The sequence below is a fragment of the Dunckerocampus dactyliophorus genome, chromosome 1, assembly GCF_027744805.1.
Source record: "Dunckerocampus dactyliophorus isolate RoL2022-P2 chromosome 1, RoL_Ddac_1.1, whole genome shotgun sequence".
Classification (NCBI taxonomy): Eukaryota; Metazoa; Chordata; class Actinopteri; order Syngnathiformes; family Syngnathidae; genus Dunckerocampus; species Dunckerocampus dactyliophorus.
The window spans coordinates 19503731-19523379 of NC_072819.1; the positions used below are offsets into that span (position 1 = coordinate 19503731).

General features: G+C 41.0%; 2 protein-coding genes across 2 annotated transcripts; both read left to right on the top strand.

The window, feature by feature from the left end:
- The first annotated feature begins 9388 nt into the window (after nt 1-9388).
- Nucleotides 9389-14097, top strand: krt18a.1 (keratin 18a, tandem duplicate 1). The gene is made up of 7 exons (XM_054784824.1): nt 9389-9905; nt 11916-11998; nt 12197-12353; nt 12693-12857; nt 12934-13059; nt 13245-13465; nt 13544-14097. The coding sequence occupies exons 1-7, from the start codon at nt 9471-9473 to the stop codon at nt 13656-13658; spliced, it is 1302 nt and encodes a 433-aa protein (XP_054640799.1). The 5' UTR covers nt 9389-9470; the 3' UTR covers nt 13659-14097.
- A 113-nt stretch (nt 14098-14210) lies between these two features.
- LOC129186508 (keratin, type I cytoskeletal 18-like) lies at nt 14211-18421 on the top strand. Its single transcript, XM_054784839.1, has 8 exons — nt 14211-14224; nt 14298-16538; nt 16939-17021; nt 17094-17250; nt 17370-17534; nt 17706-17831; nt 17921-18144; nt 18260-18421. The coding sequence occupies exons 2-8, from the start codon at nt 16167-16169 to the stop codon at nt 18387-18389; spliced, it is 1257 nt and encodes a 418-aa protein (XP_054640814.1). The 5' UTR covers nt 14211-14224; nt 14298-16166; the 3' UTR covers nt 18390-18421.
- Nucleotides 18422-19649: the final 1228 nt, after the last annotated feature.

Consider the following 19649-nt stretch of genomic DNA (forward strand, 5'->3'; position numbering starts at 1 on the left):
TTGGACTTATTGAGTTGGGCTCGTTTATTTATATTTTACTCATGTTGTATTTTTATGACAATACTTAAGGTTGCACTAGAAACTAAAATATTTCTGTCGCAATAAAGGCCATTCATGCCCATCTACTGCCTTATTCTAATCAGAACACGCCTTGCTAATTGCGGAAAGTACTGCTCACCACAGTGTAGCCCAACAAACACAAATAATTAACCTTGGTGAGGTCTGCAAACTACGTCACACTGTGTTTCCAATATTTTGGTAACCTTATTTAGCTTTGTATAAACAAATAGTATAAACAGCTCTCAGTATGATGCAGTGCAATGTTGCACACCGCTGCAAATGGAGCTGAAGAGAAGTGTCCCTTAATCAAGAAGATTAAGTGCGTGTCTTCCCAAAGATGTATTTTCTCACACTTAGTCAGCGATGTCACATAGTTTCAAAGTCAGCCGGATGACAACTTTGCTGTCACACGATAAAAACATGACACTGAAGCAGTGACTGAAGGCTTTCAGTAAGAGTATCAAATCCTCTTTTGTGGCTTGTCCTCCTACTGAATGAGGTGTGGAGTTATGAGCAGCCAAGAGCTTGGTTAGTAGCTGACCTCGGGTCAAATACTGGACAATCCCTTCGCCCGGCACTGCGAAGAAGACTTCACAGTGGTCGCCTGCTGTTGGGATATCAGGGCTTTGCTCTGATTTAACGCTTTCCGTGGGTGTTCTGGCCTCTGAGGTCACTGCAGAGAAAGGTTGGACCCCTTAAACAAGATGTCTACAGTCTCACTGAGCCAAGAAGCTAATCTCCATTTGTCAGAAAAAAGGACTGACTACAGAGCAGTGTTGCAGATGATGAGGTCTCAGCAGTGGATTATCGCAGTGCTGACAACAAGTATGTTTTCACACACACAGTAGAAATACCATACTGGATGTGTGCGTGGAGGCTCGGGCCTTTTACACCAAAGCGCATACTTAAAAGGAGCGTGTTACATTCGGACTTCAGGTGCAATTGCCTTGTAACTTCCTGACTCAGCGTCTATGGTGTAATGACAGAGCAGAAATAAGAAGTTTAGCATGGCCACTCCCACGCCAAGGACCACACGTGCTCATGGAAGCCTCTCACTTTAAGGTGTGGTTACACAAGTTAGAGTTTTAGTAGTATTTATAAAAATATATATATGTATATATACGCTGTATATTTCTGTATTTATTGTGTTCTGCCGACATGCATACTGCTCTGTAGGTCACTTTTTTTTTAACTTGGACCACAACTTTTTTCTCACTTCCAATTGTATGACATCACACCATGCATCTTTATGACCCAATAAAAGTTTGTTTTGCTGCATTTTTTCAAATGTATTATTATACTATTAAATTCAATTTGTTATATTTGCTATAATTGTAATATAAGCAATATGCATTTAATAGGAAATATGTATTTATAAATACAGTATATGTAAGACATATGTTTAAATACGAAAAGCATTTTAACAATATTAAAAAAAATAAAAACATTTATTACATAATGATATTGATGATATGCTTTTCCTACCAATGTAAATATGGTGAAAAAGACTAGCGCCACCTGTTGATATGGCAATGTACAGTATTTAAAAAACAATAATATAACATAATAATAAATGTTTACGTCTTTGTACCATTTCACGTATTCTACTTCCATCCTTATTATGCAGACAGGAACTCGTGTTCCCCCCCCTCCCGTTCCCGTTCCAAAGGGATTAGTGTGTTGCTGGGAACCAGTCATTGAGTGAAGATGATTATCTGGCTAATAACAGACCAAATTCTTGACACTGGGCCAGAACCAGAACCTTGGAGTCACTGTAAGTCTTTGCTGGCCCTGCAGTCTGACAGAACTTGTGACAATGTACAGAATCAGGTATGTATACATTCAACATTGTTGATGTCCCTCAAAAGTTGTGCCGTATGTTTGAAACAAAAAAGAAATGCATTAGATTGATAGATATTTAGCTAGCGAGATAGATAGATACTGTAGACAGATCAATCAAGCATGGTGGTGGTAGCATCATGGTCTGTGGCTGCATGAGTGCTGCCGGGTGCTGAGGAGCTGCGGAACATGTACTGTGGCACTGTGAAGCAGAGTATGATCCCTCAATGGGAAACTGGGCCACATGGCACTTTTCCGACATGCTAATGAGGTCAAACTCACCTCTAAGATGCCAAGTGCCCTGCTGAAAAAACTGAAAGTGAAGGTGATGGAGTGGCCAAGCAAAGCAAAGCCTTCTTTGCTGGCCTAAACACTGTCAGAAGCACTGACCTACATTTACAACTTAAATTATAGTATTTGTCACTTGAAATTGTATTAATTCCCGACGGTTTATTATCTTCATTTCGTAGCATGTGTCTTGGCTGCGCTGCTTCCACCAGTACATGTATGTGTATGTTGGATTTTTTTGTCCAATCAGATTTCAGGTACTATGTGTTGCCATATCAATGTAATCTGCCCAGGGCCTTCAGAATCAGGAGTGCTAGCCCATGTCACATCACACACTATAGTTGTCCCTCACTATATCGCAGGTCAAATATCACAAGTTCTCAAAAAAGAATTAATTAATAAACGATCGCTGTTTCGACATGACGTTAGTTTACATTACCCCTCACACTGTATGGAGACTGGCTACTGAGCCAGCAGAGCGGAGCCGACATGCCATGGCTGAGATCGAATGAAAAAAAGGTTCTCCTCTCATTCCGTGTGGACGTTTTTGGTAAGTGGTATGCGCATTGTCCTCCTTCCCCACTGTGTTTGAAACACTTTCTTAAGTTAAGAATAAGTGCATCAGAGAGACTAACTAGTTAGCTCGATATCTTGTTATGGTAGCGGCGGCCGTCTGTTATGTCCCTGCAGTGATCCCATAGCCTGCGCAATGTGATGTAAACAAAGAATAAGGAGTGAAAAAGTGACTATCAGGGTGTTATTTCATGTCTACAGGGCTAAAACTGATATTTAGAAAGTCATAAACAGGTTTTCTATGCTCTAACTAGAAAAATATTTCGTTGAATAATATTGAATCCTACTTCACAGAAATGTACTTATCGTGGTCGGGTCTGGAACCAATTAACCGCAATAAACGAGGGATAACTGTATTAGCAATGGGGTGTTTGTTTAACCAATCTGATTTCAGATACACGTCACAAGGCCAGCTAGATGGCCCACAGTGACATCTGAATTTTTCCGTCCTCTGGCTGGTCGATGTCTGAAACCCTATTCCCTAACACTCAAAGTTGCCAGTGCGCTTAAGTGGATCATCTCATGAACGGCAGCAGGGCTTCATTGATCCTGTTGTGACATTAATAAAGGAGGAGTTGTAAATCATTCTGTGTGTGTTATATGAACAAATAGGTGAGTTTATATATATATATATATATTTCATATATAAATCAGCCTGGGAATGGGTTTGTTCACTGTTTTTCCAGACCAGTGCTTACGAGTGAGTGGTTAGTGTGATGTATTTCATTTCATTGTTTATGTTTTTGTCAAGTTATTAGATAAATATTGATTGTGAACTGACTGGTTCATATGATGTTGTCGGGTAAAGGTATGTTGTTTGTAGTTGTTTAGAGATGAGAGTTTTCATACACTCAACAAAAATATAAATGCAGCACTTTTGTTTTTGCTCCCATTTTTTATGAGATGAACTCAAAGATCTAAAACTTTTTCCACATACAGAATTCCACCATTTCTCTCAAATATTGTTCACAAATCTGTCTAAATCTGTGATAGTGAGCACTTCTCCTTTGCTGAGATAAACCATCCCACCTCACAGGTGTGCCATATCAAGATGCTGATTAGACACCAAGATTAGTGCACAGGTGTGCCTTAGACTGCCCACAATAAAACAATTGACAACCTGATCATCTCTATTGGAAGGAGATGTGTTGCACTGCATGAGCCCCCCCCCCAATAAAACAAAACTGCACATTTCAGAGTGGCCTTTTATTGTGGGCAGTCTAAGGTGGGATGGATTCTCTCAGCAAAGGAGAAGTGCCCACTATCACAGATTTAGACAAATTTGTGAAAAATATTTGAGAGAAATGGTGATATTCTGTATGTGGAAGTTTTAGATCTTTGAGCTCATCTCGTAAAAAATGGGAGCAAAAACAAAAGTGTTGCATTTATATTTTTGTTGAGTGTAGATAAAGGGTTAACTCATTTCTTGCTTTGGTAATACAGTCGTCTTTCGCCACATTGTGGTTAAAATTTCGTGGCTACACTCTAAAACAGTTTTTCAAAAATATATTAATAAATCATGCTGTTTCATAGTGGAATGTGGCAAATTATTAGTCAAAACGTGCACATTTTAGTAACATTTACATTTACTGTAATGGTAATCACCCCAAATTCTGTAATGCCAGATCATCTTATATTGTGTTTTTATATATTATTGATGGTTTGCATACTTGTGACGCGATTGTGGTGGTATTAAGAGGTGGATTGGGTCGCTAAAGTCCCCACTGAAGACCGAGGTACGAAATGCACTGCCTGCCCCCTCTGTACCCACTTTTGGGAGATACTGAGATAGACAGAAAGTTGCAATAATACACACATTGTATCATCAAGTGATGACGCATGTAAATGTGCAGAAGAGCAGTGGGACTGCACCCTCAATCTCACAACCAAACTGCAGGTGGATTAAACAAAGCAATTATTTGTACAGACAGGCTTTTTTTTGCAGGAATTGATAACGCACAATGCAAAGCAAAATCTCATAGAAATGCCTGTATGGACTACAGTCTCTTATCAGCACCTTCCGTTGGTAAAAAATGTGATGAAATCGCATGCTGGCACCACAGAAATGATACCAGTTGCACAATGCCATGCAGCATGCCAAGTTCAACATAAAAAACTGACTTCAGTTGAAAGTTGTTGAAAGCATCTAAATGTCATTCACTCATCTATCACTTTAGCGAGAGTAAGACTAGCTTTACCCTTAATGTCCCCCTGTCTGTTATAAGCTATTGTTGTTGGTATACACTGGAACATCAAGGCACCAGCAGTCTCACTAATCGCCGTCTTTTATCTTAAACATTGTGTGAGTTGGAAACTGGATACCCTCATCTGATGCGTCTTAGCCTCTGTTTTCTTTTTCAGGCGCACCTTTGGGGAAAAAAAGACAAAACACTGGATGATGTTCGTCCCTACCAAACAAACTAAAACCAGCCTAACAATAAATGAGTCATGTATGCTCAGGCATGATTTTGTCTGCAATTGGGACTAATACCTTTCTGGGGAAAATACACATACAGTATTTGATCATTATCTTTGTGTCTCTGGTGCTGGGCTGATGCATGCACACTTACCAAGCTCTGACTTGTTCTAAACCAGTGCTCAAAAAACGAATCCCTTGTGTTTGCCTTTTTACTGCGGTGTTATTTATTTGCCTTTTCTCTTCAATATCCTGCCATGCGCGCCTTCCTGAAAAACAACCACAAAAACATTTGAACCTGGGTGAGACGCATCAACATGCTTCCAGCCCGACGGAAGGCAATTTCTCAGCAATCAGGTTGCAAAGTAAGTAGTTGATGACTCACTGACTTCCACAGAAGATGAAATTGCTTCATGTTTTGGTCATAATGACAAGCTATATTTCTGATTCTCCCCAACCCCATGTTAAAAATGTTTTTTTAATGTTGTTCCGGCTATATCTTGTAGCTTTAATAGTCCAGTGAAAGGAATGTGATTTACCCATGCTCAGAAGTCGTTGTCTGATGTAGTTACTAAGCAGACTGTGCAATTGTTTCTTTGTCTGACCATTTCCTCTAAGGGAGGACAATTGGGACCAACATCCTGCCAGGAGAAAATAACACATAAAATATTGAGATAGCAGACATAAAAGCGTTATACTAAACAGTCATGAAAAAGTAGTTAACCCTAAAACTGAAACATTGCACATAAAACGGGGGGATATTTGGAAAAACATGCACCTGTGTTGCCTGTGCTGTTATTTTTCTGACAAATACACGGCTGTTATACACTGTTATCATTAACCCCATAAGTCGGATTGACTTGAAATTTCTCACACAGCTCAATGCACTCTACATAACTGTAACTTTAGCCGAATCACCATGAAATTTGATACACATCTGAAAGGGACTGGCAAGCACGTCTGTAAAATTTGAGCAAGATTGGTTTAAAAACATGGCCGCCATCAAGCAAAACACCTTTCTATTAGGGGCACGGGCAGGACTTACCTGTCATTGACCATTGTCTGATGCTCGTAAAACTTTGAGGATATGTGTGCTAAATGTATGCTAGCATGTATTCCCAAAACCCATAATATAATGAATGCATGATTATGATTATATATTATGATGACCACATTTCATGCAGGTTGTTTTTGTCTGTAATTTTAAATCTGTACCTGTGATCGGCGTAGCATTCACTTTTGAGCTGAAGTGAAATGAACCACAGTGAAACAAAACGCACACTATTTTGTTTGCAAGTAGAAGGAGATGCCTCTTGGTTTTGGATCACAGCAGAAGGGGTTATTTGTTTTCGTGTGACAGGGTATTAATTGGATTAAAAGCAGCAAAATAGATCCAGCATGTCTAACGGTGTTAAAATGTCACACTGTGTAGATAAAGAGTTTGGTCACAGTGATTTCTACGTCAAGATGGCATTGGTGTTAGATGTTTGTGGAGATACTCAACACTTGCCATGATCACGCCACAATTTCAATGCATGACTAATGTCGTAGCTATCAAAGACAATTCATTCTGTTCACCATCCACCCATCTAGCCATTTTCTTCCGCTTTTCCAGGTCTGGGTCGCGGGGGCAGCAGACTCAGTAGGGAAACCCAGACTTCCCGATCTGCGGCCACCTCCTCTCGCTCCACCCGGAGGACACCAAGGCATTCCCAGGCCAGCTGTGACACATAAACCCGCCAGTGTGTCTTACGTCTAGGCCTCCTCCCAGCAGTACATGCCCGGAGGGCATCCGAACTGCAGTAGATACCTGAGCCACATCAACTGGCTCCTCTCAATGTGAAGGAGCAGAGGCCCCACTCTGAGCTCCTCCTAAATGACTGATCTCCTCACCCTATCTCCTCGGGTGAACTCACTGCGGCCGCTTGTATTTGCCACCTCGTTCTTTCAGTCACGACCCAAAGCTCATGACCATAGGTGGGGGTAGGAACGTAGATCTACTGGTAAATTGAGAGTTTTGCCTTTCAGCTCAGCTCTCTCTTCACCACAACGGTCCAGAGCAGCGACGATAGAGGAGGTGCTTTGCCGATCCGCCTGTTGATGTGAAGTGAACACCGAGATACTTGAATTCCTCTACCTTGGGCAAGACCTCAATCCCAGCCCGAAGGGTGCAATCCACCCTTTCCCAAATGAGACCCGGAGCATAGAAATGGCTAAATGAACTAAAACAGAAATACAGTTTAAGGCGTTAAAAGATGAAATGTATTCTCCACTGGTCATTAGTAACACAAGAACCAGACTTGATTGCAAGAACAACAGGTCTGAATTATCTCACAACAGGCAAAATAATATCATTATAATAATCATAATCAAACACGAGTTACTGTTGTGGTTGTAATCCAGCTAAAACTCAACTCTGAACCCCAACATCACATCCTGTCCTCAAGTCCGAAACACATTGATTGCAACATACACAGGCACTAGTCTTATTTATGTCTTAAATGACTTATTTTCCCTGATTATATCTACTATATAGGGTAGTACGAGTGTAAAGGTGACGATAGGGGTGTTATTTCATGTCAGAGGGCTTTAATAATGTTACAAATCTTATGTAGAAAGTCATAAACAGGTTTTCTATGCTCTAACTACGAAAATGTTTGATTTATAAAAATGGAAGCCTACTTTGTGGAAATTCATTTATCGCGGTCAGGTCTGAACCCAACTAACCTCCATAAACAATTACTGTACTCCAACAAGCACAATAACATTTTGCCCAGGACATATTTTGTTGATGTTAATTAGTTGGATTTTAATTGTATTGTACTTTATTAATCCCACAGCAGGGAAATTCACTTGTTACAGCAGCAAGCAAGATACGCAAGTAAAGAATACATAGTGACACATGGTTCAAGTGGTGCAGGTGTTGTAGACAAGCCACTACAAGAATGTATCTACTCCCAAAGGACGATCAACATGCGAAGTTCAGAAGGGTTGACGTGACCATTTGAGATACAATTCTGTATTTCCTGACATGACCGCAATTGAATGACGAGTCTTCCTTTCAGGGTGAGCGGACGGGACATGAACTTACAGTATGTGACCCGACTGACTAAACAGGATTGAGAAACAAATTGGGTAATGATAATGATGAAGGGCTGTTTCTCAATGCTGAAACTGGGAAGAATGTTGTGTATGTCACTGCTTGTCAAAGGGAAACAACACAGAAGTGTAGTTTATTATGCAACCCCATTGCAAATTACATGGATTTGTAAAATGTATAAACTGTCATAGAAGGCTGGTTAAAATGATAATATTGTAACGTGTTGAGCTATTTCATTTGTTGTTGCTGTATTGCAAACTACTGCAAGTTTATACATTTTAAAACATTTTTAAAAATAGAAATATGCCAATCTCACTGTAAATTTTTATTTTGAGTGTAACTGTATACTGCGGGAATACCGTAGTATATTAAGAGCGTAAATGTATACCTGCATGAAGATGATGACTGTTGAGGGTGTTGCCCAGTTAGACTTCAGTATAGTGCGTAATGGTAATAGCAATGGTTTAGTTTATTTTGAACATGCTTAACAAAGTTGAAATAGGTTGAATCATTTTGAGTGTAAAGTTGTAATATTAACCGCATGAGCTTAATATTCGCATTTGCGTGTAATTTTAGTGTGACAAATCATGAAATAGTAAATGTTTTGTCACCATACTCATAGAAATCATATCTTGTGTTGGATTTTTAACAAATATTACATGATAATACTTGATTAATATGAGCCATCCCAAAGAGGGACAGTGGTTACTGGTCTCACGTTGCTGCGTGGTTAGGTTCATGTGACATTTACTAGGCAAATTACAACTTTTTCGGATAACTGTGACTTTTTTTTGTTATCATCGCTTTCATTGCTGTTTACAGTATGGCCCGAAAACTCCATTATTACTTTTATAATGTAATCTGTCTCACCAGAACTTTATTATGTATGATTTTTTAATACAAAATATTTGAAGCAAACTTTAGAAAATCCAGCAGGTTCTCTGCATTGACCAACTTAGGACAACCTCTAAAAGGACAAAAGCATGCTCCAGTATGAGCAGTGCTGCGGTTTAGGCCGGTGGAAAAGGAGGAGGTAACCCAGGGTGAGGGGGAGTGGTCTGAGGGGCGGACCTGGAGGGCCCAAAAGGTTTATATAGTTTAGTGGCTTTCCCTCATTCTGCCTTGTGTCTGTGACTTCCCATTTCAGCCAGCCCAGCCTGTGCCTCTCTCTCTCTAAGAGTCTCTCCTGCAACGATGCAAACCTCCCAGCAGCAGTCGTCCTTCTCAGTGCGTACCTCTACCTCTGGCAGAGGTCCAGTCATTTGCCCTCCGGCCACCGTCTACAAAGCCCCCACCATCCACGGCGGGGCCGGCAGGGCCCGTGTCAGCATCTCATCCAGCATGCGCAGTGGGCTGGGATCCGGAATGGGAATGGGCCAAGGAGCCGGGGGCTTCTCCAGCAGCGTCCAGGTGAGCAGTAGCGGGGGCAACGCCAACATCATGGGCAATGAGAAGTTTGCCATGCAGAACCTCAACGACCGCTTGGCCAACTACCTGGACACGGTCAGAAGCCTGGAGCAGGCCAACCAAAAGCTGGAGATTAAGATCAAGGAGGCCCTGGCCAAGAGCGGTCCCGACTTCAGAGACTACAGCAAGTACCAGGCCATCCTGGATGACTTGAGGAGGAAGGTGAGTGGACTTCATGCGGTAGGAAGGCTGGATTAGGTCATAGGTCAACTGAATGAATGAAAGCCAGAGTCATTATATGACTGGAGCAAGCAAGGGTTAATAATCAGCAATGAATATCTAACAGAGAGCGTAGACTGGTCTCCTGTGGGTCCATGCCCCCCTCCATCCCTGTCTCTATGTGAGGCCAGGAACTGGGGGGCTGGACCGGAAACAGAAGGGAGGAGGAATGTTGGATGGTGAAGGGTCAAAGCGGCAGGAAAACAGTAAACAAAACAAAAAAGAAGGCCAACCACAACGACGGTACCCTTTTTCCTCATTATTTTGCATTTAGAAATATTGTATACCGAAACTGCACTTCATATACTGTATTAACCCACAAAAATAATTTTAATAAGAAAAAAAATCTAATACTATTTACAAATAACATTTAAAAACAATACATAATAAGAAATCATATTTCAAAATAATTAACTATAATATTTAAAACAATATAAAATAATAATTAATTTAAAATAATAAGAATAGATCAAAACATAACAAAAAAAATACATATATATATATATATATATATACAAATGCACAGTGAAATCAGTACAAAACTGTCTCATATTTGAATTACTTAATTTAAATATTAAATAATATTAATATATAAATAATATAATATATAATATAATAAGATAAATAATATTTTCACCTTAAGTTAAAATGTTTCCATCCATCCATCCATCCATTTTCTATGCCACTTGGCCTCACTAGGGTCCTGGGGTATGCTGGAGTCTATCCCAGCTGACTTTGGGCGAGACGACTGTTCACCAGCCAATCGCTGGGCTTTTAAAATATTTATTTTATTACATTTTTCATACTGTGATTTTTCCATAAATACAGCTAATGTAAAAAACAACAGAAATAACAAACTAAACAGAATAAATAAATACAGTATTGCATTTAATAAATGCAATGACAAAGACCATATTTTCCTCAAGGTCTTGACAAGACATGAGAAACTAGATAGTGTCCATTTTTCTGTTGGTGGGATGCAAACATTCAAATAGCTTCTTCCACCCCCATCGGAGAAAACACGGACTCTTACGTAAGCAACAACCAGACAACCCATTAAAAGTCAACTACCACCCATGCAAACATGCCCGAGCACATACACACACACCGCCCTGGCCTCCATCACCACCATCCAGTCATGCAAATCACATGCCCCCATCCTGTTGGCTAAATATCCTGTTTGTCAGCAGACATGAGCAGTTGACTTTGTGGCAGCCTCTCATTGGCTCTTGGATTTTGCCCTCCTTTATCTACTGTATGCTTCCCAAAAGTAAACAGTGCCGACCATATGTCAACCGAATGTAAACATACAGTTAGTGTCACTAACTTTACCACTGAGACTTAAGCAAAACTAATACATCAGCTTTTTTTTAACCTTACCTTTTACTTTTTTTGCCTTCAATCTTTAATAAATTGTACTAAAACGTTAGAAAATATTTGACTGATTACAAGTAAAACCCCACTAGGATACGCTATATCGAAAGACGTTCATATTTTGCCACAACACTATAATGTGCCATGACATGTAAGTACCGTACTTAATTAGTTCCATTCATTTGTACTTATTGTTTCCATATCCCTTTTATCTACACCCTTTTATCTACAATTACAGGAATATTTTGCACAAAATCCTATTAAATTTGTTCAATAATATTCTTTGTTTTGAAAATGATCATTATATTTCTTGAAAATGGTTAACTAGAATAATGTCATTATATTATGCCAACATAGCAGCTAGTTAAAATACCAAAGTGGCGCCTGGCATCATTAGATTCTTCAGTGTGGCCCTCAGTGGAAAAGCTTATATACAATACAGTACTTCAAACACAATCAGCATTTTTTTCTAATTTAAAAGCCTGTTACCATAAATGTAAACAGAGATGGTATCCTAATCTTATCCCTGTCATCAGTTTCCAATCTAAATATGACTGCTCTTTTGTGAACCCGTTGCAGGTGTTTGACGCCACCATTGACAATGCTCGCTTGGTCCTCAACATCGACAACGCTCGCCTGGCAGCCGACGACTTCAGAGTGAAGTAAGGCGCCATTGTTTGCTGCAAACTAAAAGCAACTTGAAGCCAAACAGCTGCGCACACGCCCTGTTTTGACTGTTGAATGGCTCCAAGGACAAACACATACTATCATGTTCATTATTGTTTGATTTCATGATTGAAGGGGGATACGCTGCTTGCTGACGACTAGTAACCAGTCCAACTTGACCTGCTCTGTTTCAGATTTGAGTCTGAGCTGGCTATCCGCCAATCTGTGGAAGCCGATATTGTTGGTCTGAGGAAGGTGATTGATGACACCAACATGAGCCGCATGAACCTTGAAAGTGAGATTGAAACCCTGAAGGAGGAGCTGATCCATCTCAAGAAGAACCACGATAATGTGAGTGCAACCACAACCTCAAGTAAAATACATATTTTGACGGCGTTACCTTTAAACATGATTTTCCCCTTGTGTCTTTTTCGGGAATTACGTTCTTCTGGCTTGTGACTGACTAAAACACATTTTTTTCTTTCTTTTTCATTTTTTGTTTTGCCAAGCTGTCAAAGCTAATCCAATCCATATTTGGCCAGAGAAAATGTCATGGAATAAAAATCCAAGAAGCGCCAGACAGTTTTACTATACACACCTCAACAAAGCATGTGATTATGTTTGAAAGAAACCAGGATCTCGCCGTGCTTTCATGACAACTCTATTTCATGATTCTATTTTCGTCTCCAGGAAGTATTGCTGCTTCGTAACCAGATCGCCCAGTCAGGAGTCCATGTAGATGTGGATGCTCCTAAAGGACAGGACCTCGCTCAGATCATGGCAGAGATAAGGGCTAAGTATGAGAAGATGGCACAGAAGAACCAGGAGGAGCTGAAAGCATGGCATGAATCTCAGGTAAAGAGTTCGCAAGAAGTTAAAACCAAGTGTAGGGTCTTTCACTGAGGTTGAATGATTGGTTTCTTGATTTCAGATGACAGAAGTGCAGACCCAGGTCACCGTAAACACAGAGGCCCTGAAGGGTGCCCAGACAGAGCTGAACGACCTGCGCAGACAGCTTCAAACCCTGGAAATCGAGCTGGAGTCCCAGAGGAGCTTGGTGAGAAGCGCTTAGTCAACACACACTTAACACCACGTTTATCTCAACACCCTGATATGCCTACCTCAGCTCACTCGCACAGACTTTGTTGGCATAAGCTTCACACACGGCTGACCCGTCGCTATGGAGCCGTCATCAGCAAGCTGGCTTCACAGTTTTTAACCCCTTCAATTTCACTTTGGCAGAAATTATCCCTGGAAGGCACGCTGAGGGACACAGAGATACGCTACAACATGGAGATTGAGTCCCTGAACGCCATCATCCTGGGCCTGGAGGCTGAGCTCACGCAGCTTCGTAACAACATCCAGCTGCAGACCCAGGACTATGAGTCTCTGCTCAACATGAAGATGAAGCTGGAGGCCGAGATTGCCACTTACAGGCGGCTGCTGGACGGCGGGGACTTCAAGTGTGTAGATTACTGATTCGAGAAACTTTAGCAGTAGGACCAAATATGATATTTTATTTGTGTTTTCCCTCTTTTTAGGCTTCAGGATGCTCTGGAGGACCAGAAAACAGTGAAGACCAAGGTGATGACAGTGACACAGACCCTGGTGGATGGCAAGGTGGTCTCCTCTAGCACAGAGACCAAGAACCTTTGAAGACCTAAGTCGGTCATCAAATATTCATAGCCACCATAACAATAAATACAATTTGGCAAAAAGCTGACCTTTTGGTCCAATTGGCTTGTGGCTTCTTAGTTAAACAGCAACTAACCATTAGACTCTAAAACCAGTGCAGTGACTAGCTTGACTGCTTAAGTAAACGACTCCTTCACAGGCTGACTGAATGGAAAACTGGACCAGAAGAAAATTAACATGAGCTTTTATTTATTTCATCAAAGACGTTCTGCTATTTATGTTCGCGTGCTGGCTTGCAGATGTCTGCTATCCTTCCGAGGCCAGCTGATGGATGTTTTAGAACATTTTAAAGCAATACAAGGACCATTTTACTTCAGTTTTCTTTCTGTCCAGTTGTGTCTGTCTCTCTGTCCTGCTGTAGGTTCTGGCATATCAATAAAGTTCATTCCAGGAAAGGTTCTGTGCTCTTTGTCGTTCTATATACTGCAACATTATTTTTTGTTCCTTTCATAAAAGTGGAAAGCATAATTCGTACTTAATTGCACTTTACATTTTCAGATCAACACCTTCATCATTGGAAAGGAGCAGTAAGAACAAAACAATTCTTATATTTAGTAGAAAACCATTCTTATATTTTAATTAATTTATTTGTTTTTATAGAAACACAAACTGCACTTTTTTGGAATTTTGCCCATCATCCACAATCCTTATGTGAGGCATGAACACATATGTCTTTCTCTTTTCTGTGCATTGTAAAAACATAAAAACAGATAAAAAGAGATAGCTCATTACTGCGCATAATGGGAAACACTTATTCCGCCTTTGAAGCCTTCTGAAAAAGAAGCGTTGTTGCGCCAACAACGCTCCATTTACATATAATGTGACGTGCATATTAACCAAGCTACAGCAACATTGTTATTATTAGGTGTGCTGCGATCGATCACGAGGCCTAAAATCACGAGATCCGCATATGCCGATAAATGCCTTCCAACGCCAATCACAAAAGCCGATACCTATTGCAGCCCCCATCAATCCTTTCGTGCAGTGTAGTGTCTTGACCTACCTAACGTCTTTGGCAGCGTCGTCCTCCAACTTTTCCCACAATAACAATCATGTCTGCCGTGTGGAACTCAACTACCAACACATGCCACGGAAACTATTTAGTAGCATGTTTAAAAACTTTAATACGGCATTTGAAGAACAAACAATTGACCGAGTATGGTAACGTTTCGAGCCTCACGGTATGATCATCAGTCATACGGCAGCGAATGTAGCCATGTGGCTAACACTCGAGCGTATGTGTGTCAAAAGGCTAAGCTAATTACCCAAAAAATAAGACATGAGATGACCGTACTGTAAGTATTACCTACCTGAAAAATATGCATGTTAGGTTCATTGGAGACTCTAAATTGTCCATAAATTGTTTGTCTATATGTGCCCTACCCCACCTCTCTCCCAAAGTCAGTTGGATAGAGTCCAGCATACCCGTGACCCTAGTGAGGACAAGCAGCATAGAAGATGGATGGACGTCACAACCGACTCAAAAAGTAGTAAAAGCTAAAATATTGTTTGATAATGGATGCTGACAATCTAATTACCACAATATCCTTTGAGATAATGAAAGTTTATCCCCAGTGTATGACAAATTAAGAGACTATAATGTTAGTTCTAAACTTTGTGAGTCACACTTCCTGGACTCCTGGGCCAACTTCCCTCACCGGCATTATAAGTTTGGTCCTGCACACCTGATCTTGACAGCCGGATTTAATTCTTAAATAAAATTTTGTCCAAGAAACAACAGAAATGCCAGACCTAATTGATAAAAACATATTGATATTTTTATAATTATTCCTATTATTTGCTTACTTCTGTAGAGGACCTTGTTTGCTACCACCCATGTGGATTCTTTTAGTAGAACACCTTGTTTCTTACTGCCTGTGTGGCTTACTTGAGTAGAATATCTTGTTTTATGCTGCCTGCTCCCTGTGTGACTTACTCATGTTACTTATGTACTTATGTACCTGCTTTCCTTCTACCTCTAAGGCTTACCTACAGTGCCTTACAGTGTGCCTTACAGTGTGTGGCTTACTTTGAATTTATTCTTTGCACAAATTTGGTCTTTTTACATCTACAACTGGCTCTTAATATCACTTCCCTTTCCACCGATGAGCTGGTGTCATAAAAATTACAATGAATTGTGTAGAAGCGACAAATATTTAGGCTGGTGAGTGTACATCACTCATTAGCATCTTTGTGATATCATTTTAGCTGTCATTGTCATAAGAAATATTACATATAAAGTTCAATCAGGAGCATAATCAGCGCTGTCTGACTGTTTGCATCACTGTGGGTGTTGATCGCACAAAGTCTGCATAAAATGGTTAAAGGTGAGAAAGCAATATAGATAGGAGAGGTGTGGCAGGAGGGACATATATAAGACACCAGGACTCTTGGACGGTCTGTACTTTCAGAAACTAAACCCTGCTCAGACGACCCACTTCTATCGCTGCTCTATATCAAACCTGAGCCATGGAGACCCTGTTTAAACGTGAATCCGCTCAATTTCTGGGCCCCAGTTCGGTTTACAAATCATACCCACACAGTGTGAGCGGCGAGGCAGGCGGTGAAGGGACCAGGATCGCAGTCTCCTACAGTGGTAGGGTCTTAGGCATGTATGACAACCATCAGGACATTAAGGGACTGCTGGCCATCGGGAGCGAGAAGGTTGCCATGCAGCAACTGAATGAGCGCCTGGCCAGCTACCTGGAGACCGTCAGAACTCTCGAGAAGGCCAACAGCAAGCTGGAGATCAAAATCAGGGAGGCTGTGGAGAAAAGGGGCCCATTGGAAGGGAAGGACTACAGCAAGTATAATGCTATCATTGGAGATCTAAAAGCCAAGGTAAATCAACTTACATTTATAATATCGGTTCACTTAGCTGACTTTCATGCAGGTGTCTTCCAAAAGCACATGATGACATTCTTTTAATCAAACTCGAACTATAGCAAACTTTACACTGTAGATGAGTAGCCCTTAATTGACCTTACCATGTAATCTCTTAACTTCTTTCAAGGCAATTCATGCTCGTAATCAGTCCTTTGCCTCCATGCTGCACTGTCAAATACTTTGTCCTTTTATGAGTTACTCTATATTCCCCATAGTTTATTTCTTCCACCTCCTTGACATCACAAGTGGTTGTGAAAAAAACGGGAAAAGTATACAGTATATAGTATAGATGAACGTATAGAATGCCTAGATTTTCAGCACATCTGAGGAAGAAATAATACGTCCTTTGTTTCAGATTTATGAGATGTCTAAGAGCAACGCCCAACTTGCTATTTCCCTTGACAACGCCAGCCTGGCCGCAGACGATTTTAAGATCAAGTAAGTGCCTGAGCTTTGGAAAGAACAGCCTTCCTATTTTTGAGATTCCTGGATTTTCTTTTCTCTGAATAGGATGCACTACGAGATGTCCATGCGTCAGGCCGTGGAAGCTGATGTTGCAAGACTTCGTAAGCTACTGGATGATACCAACCTGAGCCGTCTGCACTTGGAGAGCGACATTGAGTCACTGAAAGAACAGCTGATCACCCTCAGGAAGAACCATAAGACGGTGAGAGTTTTGTAGCATCGTAATTCGACCCTCCAAACTCGGCCATTAAAAGTGTTTGAGTCTTTGTACAGGATAGGCTTGCTCAGGAAATCACTCCCTGTTTATTTTCCCTCCTACAGGATGTTGCTGAATTGCGTGGCCAGATCACTCAGGCCGGAGTCCATGTGGATATTGACGCCCCTAAGGGCCAAGACTTGGCCAGGATCATGGACGAGATGAGGGCTAAGTATGAGAAGATCGTGCTGAAGAACCAGGAGGAGGCCAAAGCGTGGCACGAGTCCCAGGTAGTGTCTAAGTCAGTGTTCCCCAACCATTTTGAGCCCAAGATCCCGGGTCTCGTTCGTGAAACTTGAGAAGATTTGGGGTGAAAATGTGTGGCAAGTGTGTTGGTCATTCTCCAGGAGAAACTATGTTGTGTATTGGTATGAACGCTGTATGTTTGATATTGTGTGCAGATGGGAGAGATGCAGGTCAAAGTGACTGCGAATACCACAGCCCTGAAAGAAGCCACGGTGGTGGTGTCTGAAACCAAGAGGAGGTATCAGACGTTGGACATTGAACTGCAGTCACAACGGAGCCTGGTAGAAGCTTTTTCCCTGCCTTTCTTCAGTAACAAAGCAAAATAATTGATCACTCAAATAACCCAGCCTCTCTTTCACCTGTGAAACAGATAGCGTCCCTGAAGGCCACCTTAAGGGACACAGAAATGCGCTACAACATGGAGATGGAGAAGTACAACGTGACACTCCTAAGGCTGCAAGAGCAGCTCACTAAGCTACGCAATGACATTCTTGAAGACACAAGGAAGTACCAGCAACTCCTCGACATCAAGGTCAAACTGGAGGCTGAGATCTTAGAATACAGGAGGCTGTTGGAAGGAGAGGTCGACCTAAAGTGAGTTACAAAGAATATGGCAAGAAGCTTTGAAAATGAAGCTTGGAATAGTACAGAAAACCAAGTAAGGTCCATTCACAACTAAAACTGACTTCTGTCTTGTTCATTTCGCCAGCATTGACGTTGTCGACAAAAAGAAGACAGTCCAGACCCAAGTTCTGACGGTCACTCAGACTCTTGTGGACGGCAAAGTGGTGTCGGAGAGCAGGGATGTCAAGTCCAGTGAAAAACTGTTGACTAACTAAAAGCCAAAAGAAAAAAATATGGAAATAAAATAAAAGAGCCGATACCAAGTTGTGTTTTTTGGGTGAATTCAATGAAGCAACATTACACCAATTATGACCTTATGGGTCGTCTTAATCTTTTCACATGACTATAAAAAACATTTGTGGCGCCCCCTTAAAATGCTTTGAAAGATATGCTAGCCTACATGTAATACATGTAATCCACCAGGTCCAGACAGTACCGCGCACCGCCATGGGCTCAAACCCAGGACCTTCGGAATGAAAGTCCAGTGTGCTAAGCGTCGAGGCAAAAGCCCAGACCGTCAACTTGACGCTCAGCATGGCTCTTAAGGTTCAGGGATTGAGGTTTACTACCATACACTCGCATAGCCACACTGGCTGCCATCCGTTCCATATTTATTTGTCAGAAAAATAATAGCACAGGCAACCCAGTAGGAGTGCATGTTTTCATTATATTCACCACAATATATATTCACCCTTTCGTGTGCAGCATTTCAGGAATAGAAGAGTTCATTTTTTCACATTTCTGTATGAAGGTGCCATGTTCTATATCCAATATGTTGGTACAAGAAAACAGTAACCCAAGCGGCTGTCTGGCTTCCTGCCAGCATCCTCTCAAGGAAATTCTTTCAGCTTCTGAGAAATTCACACTCTGACCTGCAGTATTTGAGTCGTGTCCTGTATTGGGCAGAAGGCCATATTCCCATGCCTTGTCCAAGCAAACCATGTTTATCTCCATTCTTCTTAGTCCTGCCTGCTATTTGACACAAACACTGCGCTCTTTTGGGAATGTCATGTATAATGTGGTTATAGAGCAGCAGAATACTAGACTGCTAGTAGTTTGCTTGGAACTTTGTACAATATTCAGAGCAGACTGGACAAAAAATGTAGGCATAGGTGTCATTAGTGCCATTAGTCACCAAAAATAAGCTACAGATGTCAAATTTGGACTTCAGGCTTTTGATGTTTAAACAGAGACAGTATATCTACCAGAAGTGAGGATACTGATCCATTACCGATACTTTGTGCACACCTAATGTGTCTGGTAAATGTTAAAAAGTAGTCTATTGCAAATCATAGCATGGCCCATAGCCTAAATGATACAAGACATCAGAGTAATTCATTTCTTTATTTTAAACTCCGAAGTATATTGCGGTATTACAGTATAGCCAAGTTAATGTACAACAGAAAAAAAAAACGAGGACAAAATCATATAAAAAATGTGAAATGTGTGTTTTAAACAGTAAAAAATAAGTACAA